The sequence below is a fragment of the Vitis riparia genome, chromosome 9, assembly GCF_004353265.1.
Source record: "Vitis riparia cultivar Riparia Gloire de Montpellier isolate 1030 chromosome 9, EGFV_Vit.rip_1.0, whole genome shotgun sequence".
In the NCBI taxonomy this organism is placed as follows: domain Eukaryota; kingdom Viridiplantae; phylum Streptophyta; class Magnoliopsida; order Vitales; family Vitaceae; genus Vitis; species Vitis riparia.
Window position 1 is genome coordinate 11,964,907 of NC_048439.1, and position 19,065 is coordinate 11,983,971.

A 19,065-nucleotide genomic window follows, 5' to 3' on the forward strand; every position below is an offset into this window, starting at 1 on the left:
CAATTACAACTTAAGAAAGGTGTTACACCTATGGATGAATATGTCTTAAAAAAGCGTACATTAGCAGATTATTTAATTGTTACTGGTAAACCAATATCTGATGATGAGGTTATTCTATACATTTTATCTGGTCTTGGTCTAGAATATGAGTCTGTTGTGGTGAATATAACCTCTAAAGATCATATAACACTTCAATGTGTTATGTTCATGTTGCAAAATCATGAACAAAGAATTTAAAGTTGTGAATTTACTACACAAGTGGATGTTAATTGCGCTAGTGCTCACTATGCTGCCAAGGAGAACTCCTTCAACTCTGGTTATAACAGAGGCAATGAAAATTATCGTAGACGACCTCATGGTTCGTGAGGTGGAGAAGGAGGACAAAATTAGTCCAAGAACAAACCAATCTATCAAGTCTGCAAAAAACCTGGACACATAGCATTAAAATGCTATCATTGGTTTGATCTTAGTTATCAAGGTCAAGAAGCTGCTGCCAATGCTAATTTAGCTTTGATACCAACTTAACAGAATAACAACTTTGTATATTTGAGTTGAAGAGATATCTTTCTATTCATTATGAATGGTATATATAATATACAAAGGATAACAATATAACTAACAACCAAACTAAAAAAGCTTAACAACCAGCTAATAACAAAAACTAGTACAACTAGTTTTGTTGTTCAATAGCATGATATTCAGTAGTTAATCCCATCAATAAGCATAAATGTGACATAGTCTCCTACACAATACTCAGAGTGTTCAAGAGCAAGAAGAGATTTAGCAACCCAAGCATTGCATTCATAGTATTGGGACCTTCTGAAAATTTCAGATTTGATGCCAAACCAGTATCTAAGCAGCATTAGGCTTCTCTAGTTCCAGGATTCAGTGTTTGTGTTACATGCTTCATAGTGACAAAGATTGAACTAGGTTTTCGGGGGGGGGGGGGGGGGGGGGGCAACAATCCTCTGCTCTGAGGGTATTAAAAAATTTTCTTCTCTATGAAGAAGGGTGTATATGGGATTCTCCTAGAAACATCACAACCAAGATGGCCAACCCAACTGAAATACTCATCACCCCAAACACACCAAAAACAATATAGAAATACAGAAGAAAACAAAGACCAAAACAGAGCATAAATAAACAAATGAAAGACCATTAAACCTCACTCCATCTTATGGTTTGTCAATGAGCTAGCAAACTGATCAGGAGTAGCCAAAATGGACTCTAAATATAGATAAAAAAACATGGTTGCAAACATCTTACAAAGAAACCAAAATAGAGCAAAGAAATAGAGCATGATTTCAAGTTCTATATAAATAAAGGGGACAAACAGAAAGCGTATGCGAATTATTTTAGGTATGCATGTTTTCTAATGTCTACACTCAATCATCAAAGACAAACCAAAATATTTGCAAGAAACAAAACAGAATGGTGCAAAAATGGGAGAGTACAGAGTATTCCGCGACTATACTTGAACGACTCCCTTTGAGCAAGGATTGCTTAGCTTCAAGCACCTAATTCCAAAGCTTCTTCAAACTTAGCAAAAGTCTCTACTGCTTTCTTGTTCTCCTTTCCTCTTAACCAGTGCTCACTTCGTTTCCTACAACCACTATTTTTTTTCTACACCCTCTTTTCAAAATGACTCATCTTTGCTTGTTTTTCCATCCAACCATTTTCTTCTCCTTCAAGCCTCTACCAATTCCATTGCTAACCATTCAACAAAAAAGTCACCATCCTCAACCACCACCATGTTGAGGTAGTGATGTCTTTGCCACACGTTGATTCATCCCCAATTGGTGTACCTTTGATTCAGTCCTTAGACGGCAGTTATCAACAAAATTTATAAACCTAATTCACCATATACTAGGGTAGCATAGCTAGCATAGGATAGTGGTTCTAGGATCGTCCATATGGATGGGTTTTCATTTCACATATGATATTAGTTTAAATAATTGGATTGGTGTTTTTTATTTTATAAGTTAGCTTTAATAGAAAACATAATGATGGTTGTAAAAAGTTTGGTTTTAAGCTAACCAAAAATAGTAATTGATATTAATTATAAAGACAAGGTTTCTTGGAGTTTCAGGTCACTAGGTTAGGGTTCCTTATACAAAAAGGGAGATTCTAGATCTTTTCCCCGCATTGGGGATTTAACCTATAGTTATCCTCCCAACCGGTGTGTTACAACTGCTTCCCATTAATGGTTTCAACACTAAATCCCTCTCACTGATGCATCTTGCAATGGCTTGTACCTCTCACCTAGCATTTTCCATTCAAGGTGATCCTTAACTTTGGATTACCCTTTAAAAGCTCGTAGAAGATAACTAATGGATGTCTCCAGGGAGTCCAAAAGCTTACCAAGTGTTAGCTATCCTAGGTAATCCTACCTTTAAACCACCTTCCAGAGGCTCGTAAGAGATAACTAATGGATCTCTATGGATTGAGTCCGAAAAGCTTACCAAGTGTTGGCCTAGGTGATTATAAGGGATTTTAAGTTAACTAAACATATAAAGACCATTAACGGGTCACAACCTTCTTTTCATTAAAAACTGAAACAAGGAAAACTCTCACTTTTGTATCCAGATCCCTTACTTAGCTTCCTTCAATCCAAGAAACAAAAAGCCTAGCCACTCATCCTCTGAGAAAACATCCTGGTTCTTTGGCTAGAAAGAAAATACAATCAAAATGAGTAGGTAAAGCAGAGCAAAGCTCTGTATATTTCTTACTAAAAATGTACAAATGATCACCAAGAATTTCTTATGAGATTCTCTGATAGATATTACAAAAAGAGATATGTTAAGACACATATAGAGAGATATTTTTAACCCTTCAATTAGATATCCTAAATATCTAAAAAGATCTTTAGCTTATTACAAGGAGAGAATAGATAATTACACAAAATATCTTGAGGTAAAAATCTAAAGAAGTCGGTGCAAAAATATCTAAAGGTTACAGGAAGATTTCGCAAGTCAGATATGGGGTTGCGAAAATTTCGCAAGGCCGAAAAGGGGTTGCGAAATTCTTCAGTTTTACAAAGGGGTAGATGGTCTTGTGAAAATTTCGCAAGGTTGAAAAGGGGTTACGAAAATTTCTTCTGGCTTGTGAAAATTTCACAAGGGGTTGCGAAATTCTTTAGTGTTAGATTCCTTCTCTGATTCTCTTCCTTGCATACTTGATTGATTTGGCAAAGGCTTTGAAGCTCTCCAAAACTTGGATTCTTCATGTAATTTAGCTTCAATCTTGCTTTGCCATGGAATATACCAAATTCTACCTCATTCTTGGCTTGTTTTAATGATAAAAAAGCTATCAAAAACATCAAAACTTGTCAAAAACTTATTAGTAACACTTGCAAGGGTCTTTAATGTGCCAATTGAGTTAAAAGGTAATAAATACTACTCAAAAGTGTGTAAAAGAGTTTATAAGAAGCTATAAAAGAACACTTTTTGAGTAGTAATCACTCTCCCCAACCGACATATTGCTAGCCCCTTAGCAATGAAGAAGAGAAAAAAAAAAATAAGACAGTGAAATAATTTACAAATTCATGTTGATCACTCTAAAAAATCATAAGTGGCATGATTGTAAAACATACTCTCACATGGAACATTAAGGAAGCAAAACCCATCCTTCAACAAGAGAATATCAAAAATCTTACTTGATCATAATTCATAAAGAGTAGGCATTATGCAAATTTAAGTAATGAGAGGATTTCCACTCTCCTAGGATCAATCATTACTCTTCCACAAAAATCTATGTGTTAAGCTTATTAGTTTCCGAATATAGTACTTTGAACTAATCTCTCCCTCCAACCTAGTTCTTTCTTAGACTTTAGTAAATTGACTACTTCCAATAGGCTAAGAACACACCTCTTTTATTTCACAATTTTTTTCTTGTAGGCATGCAATGCTTAAGGTATTGTTTTCTAAAGTGTCCATGTAACGGGGATCCATCGATGACTCCCAACCAATCAAGGTTCAGGGCATCAAGCTTTAAGGATCTTTTGACCACTAACTCCTCAGATTTTACCCCAAACTTTTGAGATTGGAATTTAATACCCTAGCACCTACAATATGTTAAACTCCACCTATTCACCTTTGTAATGAGCATTGAGGTCGGTGACTCCCAACTAATAAAGGCTTAGGGCATCGGGTTTTAAAGATTTTCACCATATACCCCTCGGACCTTGCTCGGGTTTCAAGGCAAGCGAAACACTTTGTTCTTTTTCTCTTTTTTATTTTTTATTTCAAAGGCTCATTGGCCTTTTATTAGGTGTATCAACACTATTAAAACAAGGTCGAAGGTACCAAGTCTACATTTTCCTAAGTTCAAGGGGTGAGATAGTTTTTCATCTTATAAACGAAACCTAAAGTGCATAATGTGTGGTAAGATTAAAGTGGAAGAAATAAGGTTGAATTCAAATAGGAGTTTCAATAATTCTTCAACCTTAATAAGCATAATACAAACTCTAATATTTAAGTAAAAATGTAAGAATTCAATTTCTCCCATTTCATTTTGAGAATTTTTCCTTAATAACCATGGAGAGTAGAGTAAAAACTTTTAAAATTAAGCAAAAATTTTAAAATTAATCAAAAAGTACTATTTCAACAAAATAACTTATCATTATTAACAAAACATCTTTCCTTTACTCTCCCCCCAACCAAGATCAACGTTGTCCTCAATGTGTCAAGATCGATTGAAATATAGGAAGGAAGTGGTACCTCCTGAGTGACATGGAGTTTGAGTCGTATTGGAGAAACCACATGATTAAAAAAAAAAAACAAAAGATTAATGAGTAAGGGAGATAGAAAAATTGCCAAGTATAAACAAAAATGATATATATATATATATATATATATATATATATATATATATATATTACTCTGAGAAAGTACAATGAGATATGATCATGTAATACATTCAATCCCAGAATATAAAATATCAACACAAGTAATAATGTCTACTAATATACTAAGTAAATACAAAATAAAGAAATGATCAAGGAGTAGTGTTCTCTAGTGGAGATGATGGCTCTGTGGCTGCCTCATGAGTGGCCTGGGGTGGGACATCAGCTCTGTAGGTTTCTTAAGCTGGAGTCGTCTCCTTAGCTAGAGCTATGGGCTCTGATGGTCCAGGAATGTCAGTCTGAGGTGGTGAAAGTTCCAGATGCTGCTGAATTTGATGAAGGATAGTAGTATGCTAGTCAAGAATAATACTATGCTGGTCCTGGTGAGCACGTATGTCTACCATTTGCCTGAATAGAGCATTGTGCATAGTGCTTAGTGTCCTGAACAACAATACCATGGCATGAAACTTCGTGCCAGATACAGTGATAAAGTCCTCCGATGTAGGAGGTGCAGCTGGTGGAACAGGAAGTGTAGCAGGAGGATCAGTAGAGGTGGCCTGAGGCATAGATGGTGCAGTAGGGGCGGGTGGAATAGACTCTATGGGACTCTCGTCCTGCTGTGCCTGCTCAGCCTGTGCTAGCACTGGAAATGCTGGCCTAGGTGGGGTTGCTTCAGATGCTGACTTCGTTAGGTTTTTACCAGCCAACTGTGTCCATTGGTTGAGAGTGAAATGTTCTCGACAATGGTGGCGGCGCTCAAGGTGGGGCTTAGTAGGATAACCCATATGCTCCAATATATGGTAGAGTAGCCTCAGAAACAGCAATGGGATAGTGTCAGCTCGCTATAACTTCTTCCTATGAACTTTCTCCTCAAAGTATAGGAGAGCGGCCATAATCAGGTGATGTGGTCCAAAATAGAAGCCCTCAGATATCCTGAATAATGCATCCAGGATGGCTCCTCGCCTCTGCACTAGATGCTGAAGAGGGAAAATGTTGGGCCGTAACAATACATCTACTAGGAGCATCCCAGATGGAAGCTCCTTACGTATAAGGAATGAATCTCTAGAAGTCCCTCTCGATAGGATGCAAACCATGTCTCGCTGAGATATAGGAGATCACTGCCTGAAATGTGTTGGATCCTCTAGTCGAAATGGAATATGGAGAGCCTCAGCAATGTGCCTAGCCTCAGCAATATGGAGAGCTCTCTTTGGTGGAATGCAGCGTACTGATGGCTCAGGGGGTGGAGAAGTTGGTCGTCTCGTGTCGAGTATCAGCGCTAAGGAGGGCTAGAGGGCACCCTGCCCTCAGAAGACGGAACGATTGGTGCTTGAGGGGCCTAAGATGAATCCTAAGGAGATGAGGCTCTTGGCCGAGCCTCGCGAGATACTGACGGGTTTGTATGGCCTCCTCTGATGCGCGCCATGGTTGAAATGGGGCGAGAGGCAGAGGTTGCTTCTTCAAATTGGTGGCCGCGGGGTGTGGAATGAAGAGAAAACTGCTTCGCAAGGTGACGTTGAGCTTTTCACAATAGAGAATGGGTCATGTAAAATAAACAAAGGATTTGAAGGTCTTTAAATATGATTTTTAAGTGACCTTTGGCTTTTCTGCTGACCGTTAGTATTTCGCACAAAGACCGTTGGAATTCGCAAGGTTTCGAAATGAGTTTGCATAGGCTTTTTAAATTTCGCATGGGTTTCGCAAGGCAAAATGGGTTTGCAAATTATTGTTAGCCTTTGCGAGATTTTTGCAAGGCAAATAAGGGGTTGCGAAAATTTTTGCAAGGCAGGTATGGGGTTGCGAAAATTTTCGCAAGTTGGATTTGGGGTTCCGAAATTTTCGCAAAGTAGATATGGAGTTGCGAAAATTTTTGCAAGGCATTTGTGGGGTTGCGAAATTTTTGCAAGACGCTTGTGAGGTTGCAAAAATTTTCTCAAGGCATATATGGGGTTGTGAAATTTTAGCAAACTGGATTTGGGTTTGCAAAATTTTCGCATGCCTTATGAAATGCTTTGTTTTTCCTCTATTTTGGAATTCCCCTGCGTTTGATCATCAAAAATTAAATTAAGTCACAATAAGATAAAATTAAAGCAAGAAATTTCAATTTAAAACATATACTAAATCAATAAAACTTGAAATTAATATTAAAACAAAAAAATTATGGACTTAGTGTCTTCCGACAGACTAAGTCCATCTAACCATTTGTCTTTTTAAGCTTGATGTGGTTCAAAGAGGTTAATTCCCTCATTGTCTCAAGAGAATGGCTTCAGGAATGGCTTGAGACATTGGCCATTGACTTTGAAACTCCCGGTACTATTAAGTAGCTCCACTACTCCATTTGAATACACTTGTTGGATAGTAAATGGACCTATCCACCTTGACTTCAACTTTCCCGGGAAGATGTGGAGCTTAGAGTCATAAAGCAAGACTCTTTGTCCCTTTTGGAATTCTTTGTGGGAGACTACTGATCTTGCCACCTTTTCAATCTGTGTTTTGCAATGTTTGAATTGATGTAGACGTCATTTCTCAATTCCTCCATCTCATTAAGGTCTAGAAATATCTTCATGCTGGCTCTGTTCAAGTCCATGTTGAGCGTCTTGATTGCCCACCAAGCTTTGTATTGCACTTCAACAGGGAGATGACATGCTTTGCCATAGACTAGGCGATAAGGAGACATTCCAAGAACGGTCTTGTAAGTTGTTCTGTAAGCCCATAGTGAATCATAAAGCTTAATAGACCAATCTCTTCTGCTCATATTCACCATCTTCATCAGCATGTTCTTGATCTCCTAGTTGGCTAACTCAACTTGCCCAAAAGTTTAAGGGTGGTAAGGTGTAGCTACCTTATGCTTCACCCCATACTTGGCTAAGAGAGTTTCGAACAACTTGTTACAAAAATGAGTACCCCCATCATTGATTATGGCTTTGGGTACTCCAAATCTGGAGAAGATGTTCTCTTTGAGAAATTTGAGAACAACTCTGTGATCATTGCATTTGTAAGGAATTGCTTCAACCCATTTAGAAACATAATCCACTCCCACCAAGATGTAGGAATAGCTAAAGGACATAGAAAAAGGTCTCATGAAGTCAATGTCCCATACATAAAAAAATATCAACTATTAAAATGGGGTTCAAAGGCATCATGTTCTTACGTGTTAATTTCCTAAGCCTCTGGCATCTGTCACAGCTCTTGCACATGGTGTGGGCATCTTTGAAAAGTGATGGCCAGCAAAAACCCGATTGCAACACCTTCATAGTTGTCTTTTGAGAAGCAAAGTGGCCTCCACATATGCTTTCGTGGCAATGATTGAGGATCTCCTGTTGCTCTTGCTCAGGGACGCACTTCCGTATTATTTGATCCGCATAATATTTGAATAGAAATGGCTCTTCCCAGTAGTAGGCATGAATTTTTGAAAAAAAGTGCTTCTTATCTTGTGTTTTCCACTCACTTGGAAGTTCTCCGGTAACTAAATAGTTAGCAATATGAGCATACCAAGGAGCGGCTTCTATCAACATGAGTGACTCCTCTAGAAAATCATCATTAATTGGCAAACTATGGGAATTATGTGCGATGACTAGCCTTGACAGATGGTCGACTACCACATTCTCCACTCCTTTCTTGTCTTTAATATGAAGATTGAATTCTTGAAGCAAGAGAATCTATCTATCAGCCTTGATTTTGCATCTTGTTTAGTCAACAAATATTTCAAGGTCGAGTGGTCAGTGAAAACCACAATGAAAGACCCTACTAAGTAAGCGTGAAATTTGTCTAAGGCAAAAACTACGACCAACAATTCTTTCTTTGTGGTTGTGTAGTTTCTTTATGCTTCATTCAATGTTTTGCTTGCATAGTAGATCACATAGGGTTTTCCATCTTCTCTTTGCCCAAGAATATCTCCTATAGCAAAGTCACTGGCATCGCACATCACTTCAAAGGGCTATTGCCAGTTGGGAGCTCTCACTATTGGAGCAATTGTCAGCAATAACTTCAATTCTTCAAAACTTCGTTGACATCAATCATCCCATAAAAATTTAGCATCCTTTACTAATAGCTCACAAAGAGGTCTTGCAAGTTTAGAGAAATCTTTAATAAACCTCCTATAGAACCCAGCGTGGCCAAGGAATTACCTTACTCCTTTGACAGTTGTTGGCGATGGCAACTTGACAATCAGTTCAACTTTTGCTTTGTCCACTTCAATGCCTTTCTTTGAAATAATATGCCCAAGGACAATCCCTTGGGGTACCATGGAATGGCATTTCTCCCAGTTTAGCATCAAGTCTTTCTCAATGCATCGGTTCAGCACAACTTTCAAGTTGACTAAGCATTCGTCAAATGCACTCCCATATACGGTGATATCATCCATAAAGACTTCCATAATACGCTCCACCATATCATTGAAAATGCTTAACATGCATCTTTGGAATGTTGTCGGTGCATTGCATACGCCGAAAGACATTCTTCTGTATGTATAGGTTCCGAATGGACAAGTGAAAGTGGTCTTCTCCTGATCTTCAACAACAATTTCTCTTTGAAAATACCCAAAGTAGCCATCCAAGAAATAGTAGAATGGATGGCCTGAGACCCTCTCAAGCACTTGATCAATAAACGGCAACAGGAAGTGGTCCTTCCTAATTACAACATTTAACTTTCTATAATCAATACACACCCTCCAACCTGAAGTGAAGTGTATAGAAACTTCTTCTCCCTTATCATTTTGCACCACTATGATCCCTGATTTCTTTGGCATGACTTGCGTAGGACTCACCCATGGGCTATCTGATATGGGATAGATAATACCGGCCTGAAGTAGCTTAAGCACTTTAGCTCGCACCACCTCTTGCATGTGAGGGTTCAACCTTCTCCAAGTCGGCCTGAAGTACCTTCCCAATGAGCTCGCATCACCTATTGCATGTGGGACTTGGATATATTTTCATAGATCTATCCGCTAGAGATAGAGTGATTGATGTTGGCTTCAACTCTCCAAGTCCCAATTTCTTATAGACAGAGTAGGGCAACAAATTTACATTTGCTCCCAAGTCCAACAAAGCTTTCTCCACACACGTTTCTCCAATCATCACTGAGATGGTAGGACATCCCGGATCTTTGTATTTCTGTAGACCCGCATTTTTCACGTGCGCCCCCACTCGATCAGTGAGACTCACTTTTTATTTGTGAAAAATTAATTTTTGGAAAGAAAAGTCGAAGTCGCCACTTATTTTATTTTTATTTTAAAGGGAAAATAAAACAAGAAATAAAACCCTAAAAATGACTCCATAATTTTTGGAAAAGCGTGTCTTTGAAAAACCCGAATCTAGGTCCGGGGATCAGCTTACTTATTGGGAAGGTACCTCTAGGAGGTAGCACCCCTCTAAGCCCTAAAGAGGTATCTACCGACTAAATTAGGGGAAATGTGCAATTAATTGATTAATTGAGGATACCTAGATAGACTAAGGTGATTTCAAAAAAATAACTTGCCAAATAGGAAAGTCTGATCATAAGAGAGAATCAAAGTGCGTACCTAAACGGCTTCTCAAGCGCTACCATGAAACATAAAAGTTAGTATAGAAATATGACACACGATATGCATTCTATCGGAGATAATCAAACAAGCATCAAGGCAATCAAGTATGGCATCAAACATGGACATGGCTCATGATAACATACACATTCATGGAATTTTAGAGTGTGGGGGTGGGGGGCAAAAAGAGCGTACCTGGTTAATGGGCATCAACACCTCCATGGGAAACAAGGGTAGCTCAACAATAAATATATAACAAATTCATATATATCATCAAGAGGAATAAAAAATCAACCAGATATCAAGCAAACAATATCGAAGAGAATATCATGAATGTCGGGCCCCCACCAAAGCCCTAATTGATTTCACATGAGTTGATTCTATGAATTCCATTGTTTGGATTCATGAAGTTTATTCATGCTTGTTGAAAAAACGAGAAAAACCATGAAAATTAGTTGAAAATGAAGAAAAGGCATGCCGGAAGGGAAATGGCAGCAAAGAGTTTATTAAAAATCTAGATTTTATGCCTAGAAACTCTTAAGGATGAGATCTTAAAGAAAAGAAGATTTATTTAATGGAAAAAGGTTTTGAAATCCAGATTTGAGATGTATAAGATCACGCAAAGAAGAAAATGAAACATTAGGAGGAGTATGATGTGTGGCAAGGTGGCCAAGCTGGATTAGCGTCTAGGCTGCTTCTGAGATTGAATTACTTGGGTTGCCTGAGGATGCTTCTGTAGATTGCTGAAATGGAATTCTGCATTCTTCACAACCTGAGCAAGAACTTGGTGCACTCCGACTGATGTCTTCCAGCATTTCTTCTAATTCAGGTTTAGAGAATGATATGAGGTCGTTTGAGTTTAATTAACATCTGAGTTCTGCTTCTATCGTCAACTTGCTCACAGATAATTTTCTTTAACTGAGTGCTCATGTCTTAATTGATTTTCAATGTTCAGTTTCCAGAATAACTCCTTACTCTTCAGGCGTATCAAATTGCCCATGATCAGAAATTAACCCTCAGTCAATAGGATTCAGCAACTTATTCGCGTGTGTGAAGGCAAATGGGTAGTAAGCTAGAGACTTTCTGATGGATCCTACATTTCTGGACTTTCGAGAGTGGCTGGCAAGAAGACACCAAGCTCCACCATCCTCTCGTTCCTCCTGAAGGCTTCTTCCCTCTTCTCTGTTCTATGAACTAGGACCACCACATGGAATGCACAAAGTTGGATGATCTGCTCATTACTGATGTCTTTTGGAGCTGTCAAGATCTTCCTGAGTAGTTAGCGGTTGAGTGACAGTTTGGCCTATTCCAACTGCATGGATGTGTTATGGGAACATAAGCATTTTTTTTGCTATCTCTTTGGCGTGGATCAGCATTTCGTGTGTTCACAGTCCTTGATATGACATTTAAATCGCCCAATTACAGGTTCTTGGTTGTCAGTTAGGCTATAGGAGTGTTCGTTTTGAGCATTGGTATATAATCAGTTGAAACTTGTTGACTTTCCACTGCTGACATTTGCTCGTTCTTCACCACAAGTTCATTCTGTTGGTCATTCTGGAGTGACAGGTGGACATGGGAAGGAATTGGTGATGCTGGAGGTGGCATCGGCTTCTAATACAAGGCAGCATCTCCATTGCAAATGGCCAGGTTGCCGGAGCTAGCACTCCCATTTCTGATGAGCCAACTGCAAGCTCCAGACTGCCATTTCTGATAACTGGAGTACTGAAGGTTGAAGAATCATATCCTCAATTTTTAGAGCTCCTCCCATGATGCCTAAATCTGGTATATTCAAAGACTTTGCCACCATCGAACTGAACAAATGGTGAATATTTCTTTCTTTTTGCTGGATTTAGGAGCAAAGGCCAATTACGAGCCCATCTAGAGGTATTTGATTGGTGATCTTCGCATGCCAACCTGAGCAGGTTCCCAAACCTGGGACATGATCTCCAGAACACAAAAGCTCAATTTCCATATGAGATGTACAAATGAACCAAATATTGTTTCAGAATTATGAATCAGTTGGTCTCTTAGCTGGACAAAAGGACAAAGCCTGTATGTGATTCCCATTCATTCATCAAGAGCAAACTGAAGATACCTTTGATGTCATATCCCAAGCTTCATCCCATCCAAGTCCTTCATCGTTCATCAGTAATCGCGTCAATTCTGGAATTGCAAGGGTAGGATGTGTATCATTCGACTGTACTGCTATCTCGTTGGGAAATTCAGACCATTGCCATGAGCCCCCATCTTTCCTCTCCTTGAATCTGAAAATAATGCCCTGAAGTGAGGCACTGCAAACTGATCAAAGTGTTCTTGAGATTTCCTTTCTTCTAGAACAAGTTCACATTTCTCTTTATTTGGCTTCTTCTGATTCTCATCTTTATTACATTCCAACTTTCCCCTTTTTCTTAAAGGCTTCTTTTCATCGTTCAATTCACCACCTACACTTTTCCGTTTAGTAACGGATGACTGTTTTCGTGGCCTTTCTTTTTTATTAGTGACTTTCTTAGTATAGAAGTTGAAGTTGGAGATACAGCAACAACTTGTCCATCAGCAAAATCAATGCCAGTAGGAAAATCTCCAGCGTTAGGATTTGTTGCCCCCCAGACTGTCATTAAACCTTCTCCAATACCGCGTCTTTCTGCTTGAGCACTCTTATTATTGCAAAATTATTGGTATAAAACAGCAGGCTTGGACACCTTTCTCCTTTTGGAAGATGTTTGGTTCTCTTGACAAGTACGATGGGAGTTTCTGGAATCTGTACAATGGCAAAATGAACTAGAAGGTAGAGAATCAAACTCCACACCAAGGGGGACCATCCTTTCGGAATATCTTCTTCAGTATGTAATCTGTAGTTGATTAGTCTTCATGACAAACAGCATTCTCTATTTCAGAGTTGCAACTGCCTCTGTTGTACTACTCCTATGCACTTCAGCATTTACTCTTCAGTTATACCGCCCCCTTAGATAGCATCTATCCCACACCATGAAGAAAGCAAGATTTACTATAATAGGATCTAATAACAGCAACAAACAGGGTGATCCTGAAGTAATGTGCATTTCGATCATGAGATTTACCATAATGTATCAATGATCTAACATCAATAACTGGCTGGGGATCAGGTTCATCATCAAATGCAAGACTATGCTTTAACTCTCAATCTAAGTTATCTATTCATATCTTGAATCATTAAAATGCTGAAATTAATGACTCACTGAAACTTGCAGATTCCTCGTCTTTCAATTTCAATGGGTTCCTCTAAACCTACTTCATAACGGCTGTGATCTCACTTGGAGATATCTTGAACCTGATTTCATCAACATCTTCAGCCTGCACTCCTGTTGGAACACAGGCGATAGTAGCAGTGGGAATAGGTGCTGTAGGTTTTCCAATTATATTGGCCAAGGCACGCCCTTGAATCTGGTAGCCGAACATTCCTCAGACTAAAAGCGTCCGAGCATCTCTGAATGTCACCATTCTGACCAACACAAACATCATCCAACGAATCCCGAGGCACATTTGACAAACAAGGACTGATAGAATCCAAGTATACTTTCCCAAGTCAATCATCATATTCTTGCTTCAAATATTTCAATATATTGCGCAAAACTCGAATAATACCAGCCACTGCAGATCAATTTGCATTTTTTAGTATGGGTTTTACAAAAACAACAGAAGTTGACTTCTCAGTAGAAATTTCATTCCCAGTAGTTTAGAGTGCTAAAGATGATGAAAGAAAGTTGCCGATGGCTACTTCAAAGAAAACACACAAAAAAAAAAAAAAATGCACAAATCCCTCCCAATTGCTTCCAGAAACGGCTTCAAACTCAGAAATGGCCATAAGAACCTTGCTTGCCAAATATTGAACATATTAACTCTCAGTAAGTTGGCAATGATTCTAGTCAAACAACAATGTTCTTCATAATTTTCTGATTTCTCAGTACAAATAGGTTGGGCCGCTATGTCGTCATAGGAATTGGAATCAAGCTCATATATCCAGAGTTGAATCTTTCTTGAAACCTGGGAAAGGACAAGCAGAAATCTTCGAACCTTGAAAACTGGACCAGAATCACCGTCATCCAAGACATCACATACGAAAAAGGAGAGAGCCAGTGATCTCATCATGCCAATTGGATTTATAACCTATAGGTCATATTAGACTAGAATTATGATGTGAAGGTCGTGAATCGATCTTCCCCAGGGAGAGAATATAGAAATCTTCGAACAGAACTGGAAATTCATTATTAGCATATTGGGAGTCGCGACCACACATTCCCTCGGGTTCAGCCGCTGTAACCCTTAAATTGTTTCTGAATTTGTAGTCTTGAACATCATCAACCTCCCTAGAATTCTTCAATTCTCCCAGCATGATTGCACTCAACTGTTGCACTGAATATTCCTGTAATTAAAACCTCCAAGTTGAAGGCGTATGTCAATTTAAAGTTTGCTCCTGATGCTGCAGCAACTGCAGCAATAACTATAGGAACATCTATTGCTCATATACCTATCCAGCTATCATTCTTCCCAGTGCCAATCCATATCTCAGATAGAATAGAGACCACATCAGGCGTGTGCTGAGCTCTTTGCCATAACTGCAACAAATCGAATATCATAAGGAGAACCACTGGAAACAGCATTCAGCAGTTCCACATCTTTCAAAGCATCCCCACACTCATTTCCATAGAAAATGCCTCCAATACATCATCTTCTAAAGATCATTCTACTCTCATTAAGAGTTCCAGTTTTATCAGTCAAAATATACTCGACCTGCCCCAAGTCCTCACTAATTGCCCTATTTGTCGCATGGGATGGAACATTCGTTTCTTGGTCAATCATCTGGTTATCCCAATAAATGAACTTTGCATATAAGCTCTTCACAAGATCCAAAGACACCTTTATAGATATGAGGATCACAATTGAACAAAGAAGCTCAAACCGTAGAGGGATGACCAATAGCTCATACCATGTACCTTACTTTAAGTATAGAATGTACCATTGCTTTACTGCTTCTGTATCTCTCCAAACATTCCCAGTTATGCCTAGACTCATACCCAACTTGGTTTCATTGCTTGTATAAACTGCAACCCCACAAACCCGCCCTGTATTTCGCAAGTAGCAGGACTGAAGAATTGTGTTTTTTTTTTTTTTTTTATGGTTGAAGGACACAGATCATTATCGATGAACCGAGGGAACAAACACAGATTTGCATCAAATCTTCTAATGTCCTTATCTGGAATGGGACACTCAACAACACCCTTCATTTTGTGCAATAGCCCAAAATCTATACCCATGCAAGCAGAGGCTATAACCCTCGTCTTTAGATCAGTTTCACTATCTAGGGCAGCTGTCCCCACATAGCAAACACCTTATGGATCAAAGGTGCCAATTAAAACAAGATCACATGGCACTTCTTCATCCTCACGAAGCCTGACTATATTACCAACAAAAATATCCTATCCTTGGATATGTTTCTTGATGTCCAGCCTTAAAAGTCAAACTGCTTTCTCTGAGACTATTATTCTTGTGGCCAGAACCGCTTGACAAATTGGAAGGGATAAAGGTGGTGTTGGACAATGATATCGTGATGATTCGAAAGCAAGGGAATATATTAGCTTGGCTTTAACCCATTTAACTATGCTTGCGGATAACTCCAGGATCTGCGATTCTGTAGGGGCCATTGGGTCCTATAGGCTTAGAAAAGCCAAATCTGATGCCAATGGGACGCTACCTCCAGTATCCACAGTCCACTACAATACCTCGGAATCAATTATCTAATATTTGAATGAGATTGTTGCACACTTCATCCCTCATATCGACACTTCCGTCATCCCCCAATGTACACCCAAATACAAAGGCAAGGATTCGAACACCATGCGGGGAAAGGAATATAGAACAAATATAAAAAAAAAAAAAACGAAGTAAAATGCAAATGAGGAAAGAGCAGAAGATATTGATCAGGAAACATAAATAGCCCCCACTTCAAGTACTAATCCATGGGCTAAGAACAGAGGGAACAATGCAGAATAGGATTTAAACGAAAACAGAGCATGATCGCATTCAGGCATGGAGTTATATATTTCCGAAGGCATCAATGTCACATAAAATAATCAAAATCAAAATAGGGTAAGAAGTAAATGACCAATCTCAGTATATTAAATATTCAAAGACAAACACATGGAGGAATTGAACATGAGTAAGAATTCGGAGAATAACCAGAAATGTACTTGGAAGAAACTTGGCTGCAATCACCCCTTTCCTACTCTTGTGTGCTTTTCCTCCAAGACAATCAAAGAAAATCCTCCCTCTTTTCATCATTTCTCACGTATATATATCAGCCTTCCAAAAGAACCCCCCAAATCTGCTATAGGAAAATCCCCTCATTTCCGTCCTTTTTGTGTCTCTCTACAAAGATAATAAAAAAATCTCCCTCCAAAAAAACTTCTCTGATCCAAAAAGGAAATCCACTTTCCTTTCTTATTTTCTTCCCTTTTGTAACTGATTCCCCATGGAAATAATATATGTGCTATCCTTCTAAAAACAAAATCTCCTATTTTTCAAAATTCTATTGATTCTCCTTCCAAATAGATGGCGACCCATTTCCTCATGCCCAGAAAGCCAAGAAATATGATTTAGAAGACTTGTAATAAAATAAAATAAAATAAAATATATCAAAGCCATGGTGACGACAAGCATTGATAGCTTCCATGTATCTCTCCCAACATTCATAGAATTTCTCATTCTCTTTAACTGAAAAGTTTGAAATTTGCCTTTTCAAGCCATTGGTCCTGTGAGTCAGGAAAAATTTCTTGAGGAATTCACCTTGCAGATCAGTCCAAGATCGGATACTCCTTGGCCTTAAAGAATTAAGCCAGACCTTGGCCTTGTCCTTTAAAGTGAAAGGAAATAGCTTGATCCTCATCAACTCGATTGAAGCTTCTCCTTCTCAGAAAGTATTACAAACGTCTTCAAATTCCTTGATATGCTGGTAGGCATTCTCACTTTCCATCCCATGAAAAGTAGGTAGAAGTGGCACAATATGTGGTCGGATCACTACCTGCTCTGTAGGTGGCACTATACATGACGGTGCACTCATACGAGGTGGATGCATGCGGTCCCTCATGGATCGGTATGCGTTGAGATTCTCCTCTTGAGCATGTTGACTATGTTGATCTTCAGGTGTAGCTTCCATGATTTTCACACTCAATTCCAACTCTTTTCATGAGGATTTTTTATTTTCACAAGTCTTCCCTCACTGTCTCGCACCCAATATGGCATGCACAACTAGCAATAACTGAAACAAAAAAAAAAAAAAAACAAAGAAAAACAATTCTAAAAGAAAGAAAAAATTAAGGTTAACTAAAAGCTAAATAAAAGATAAACTAAAAACAGTTACAAATAAAAATAAACAAATAAAAAGAGTTAATAAAAGAAAAAAAAAATCACTAAACTTGTGATGAAGATCACAAGTGTTTTGAAAAGATTATATCACTGTGAAGTGCACCATCCCCGGCAACGGCGCCATTTGATTCATCCCCAATTGGTGTACCTTTGATTTAGTCCTTAGACGACAGTTATTAACAAAATTTATAAACCTAATTCACCATATACTAGGGTAGCATAGCTAGCATAGCATAGTGGTTCTAGGATCGTCCACAGGGATGGGTTTTCATTTCACACATGATATTAGTTTAAAGAATTGGATTGGTGCTTTTTCTTTTATAAGTTAGCTTTAATAGAAAACACAATGATGGTTGTAAAAGGTTCGGTTTTAAGCTAACCAAAAATAGTAACTGATATTAATTATAAAGAAAAGGTTTCTTGGAGTTTCAGGTCACTAGGTTCGGGTTCCTTATATAAAAGGGGAGATTTCGGATCTTTTCCTCGCATTGGGGATTTAACCTATAGTTATCCTCTCAACCAGTGTGTTACAACTGCTTCCCATTAATGGTTTCAACGCTAAATCCCTCTCATTGATGCATCTTGCAATGGCTCGTACCTCTCACCTAGCATTTGCCAATCAAGGTGATCCTTAACCTTTAATTACCTTTTAAAAGCTCGCAGGAGATAACTAATGGATGTCTCCAGGGAGTCCAAAAGCTTACCAAGTGTTGGCTATCCTAGGTAATCCTACCTTTAAACCACCTCCTAGAGGCTCACAAGAGATAACTAATGGATCTCTATGGATTGAGTCCGAAAAGCTTACCAAGTGTTGGCCCAAGTGATTGTAAGGGATTTTAAGTTAACTAAAAATATAAAACCATTAACGGGTCACAGCCTTCTCTTCATTAAAATCTAAAACAAGGAAAACTCCTACTTTTGTATCAGGATCCCTTACCTAGCTTCCTTTAATCCAAGAAACAAACAGTCTAGCCACTCATCCTCTGAGAAAACATCCTGGTTCCTTGGCTAGAAAGAAAATACAATCAAAATGAGTAGGTAAAGCAGAGCAAAGCTCTGTATATTTCTTACTAAAAATGTACAAGTGATCACCAAGAATTTCTTCTGAGATTCTCTTATAGATATTACAAAAAGAGATATGTTAAGACATATAGAGAGATATTTTTAACCCCTCAATTCGATATCCTAAATATCTAAAAGATCTTTAGTTGATTACAAGGAGAGAATAGATAATTACACAAAATATCTTGAGGTAAAAATCTAACGGAGTCGGTGCAAAAATATCTTAAGATTATAGGAAGATTTCCCA

The 19,065-nt window shown here is 38.5% G+C and overlaps 1 protein-coding gene across 1 annotated transcript; it reads right to left on the minus strand.

Annotated features, from left to right (window-relative positions):
- Positions 1–5,082: 5,082 nt before the first annotated feature.
- LOC117921816 (lysine-rich arabinogalactan protein 18-like) lies at positions 5,083–5,628 on the minus strand. Its single transcript, XM_034839775.1, has 2 exons — positions 5,299–5,628; positions 5,083–5,166 (listed from the first exon to the last, which is right to left on the minus strand). Exons 1-2 carry the CDS (start codon positions 5,626–5,628, stop codon positions 5,083–5,085), a joined length of 414 nt encoding a protein of 137 aa, XP_034695666.1.
- Between the last annotated feature and the right edge of the window lie 13,437 nt (positions 5,629–19,065).